This window comes from Cynoglossus semilaevis, chromosome 19 (assembly GCF_000523025.1).
Source record: "Cynoglossus semilaevis isolate Cse_v1.0 chromosome 19, Cse_v1.0, whole genome shotgun sequence".
NCBI lineage: Eukaryota > Metazoa > Chordata > Actinopteri > Pleuronectiformes > Cynoglossidae > Cynoglossus > Cynoglossus semilaevis.
Window position 1 is genome coordinate 14214054 of NC_024325.1, and position 518 is coordinate 14214571.

Genomic DNA, 518 nt, shown 5'->3' on the forward strand with positions numbered 1-518 from the left:
GGGTGGTGTGTTGAGGGGAGGCGGCCTGTCGCTGCTGTTGTACAGGTCAGCCACGGCGTCGGTCATGCTGCCGTTGGACAGGAGCTGCTGATCCTGGAGCGTGGAGCTCCTGAAGGCCTTCCTCAGGTTGATGACTCTGAGAGAGACTGAACCACAGCAGACGTTTGGAACAGAAACGCTGGAGCCCGGAGAGAAGACGCGCACGCTCTGACACTGACCTTCCTCCTCACCGGAGTCCAGCTGGGTGACTTTGACAGCCAGGCGGTCGATGCGGTCCTGGAGGGAGTTCGCACGCGCACAGAAGACGTTGGCTTCGTGGAAAAGTTCTCTGAAGACACTCTCAGCATGTTGACCTGCAAGACCACCGAAGAAGAAACGAGGAGGAGAAGAAGAAGAAGGAGACAAAAATATAAACACATTTAGACATCGTGGTCTCACTGAGACGGTGGTCTATGTGAGACGGTGGTCTCAGTGAGACGGTGGTCTCAGTGAGAGGGTGGTCTATGGGGTACGGTGGT

General features: G+C 56.4%; 1 protein-coding gene across 1 annotated transcript in view; it reads right to left on the reverse strand.

The window, feature by feature from the left end:
* The window catches only part of LOC103395477 (wiskott-Aldrich syndrome protein family member 3-like), a 24493-nt gene that overhangs the window by 2996 nt on the left and 20979 nt on the right, over nucleotides 1–518 (reverse strand). Inside the window, exon 7 of the mRNA XM_008333196.3 lies at nucleotides 219–353. Coding sequence (XP_008331418.1) covers nucleotides 219–353 — 135 coding nt within the window. The remainder of the gene's footprint in view (nucleotides 1–218; nucleotides 354–518) is intronic.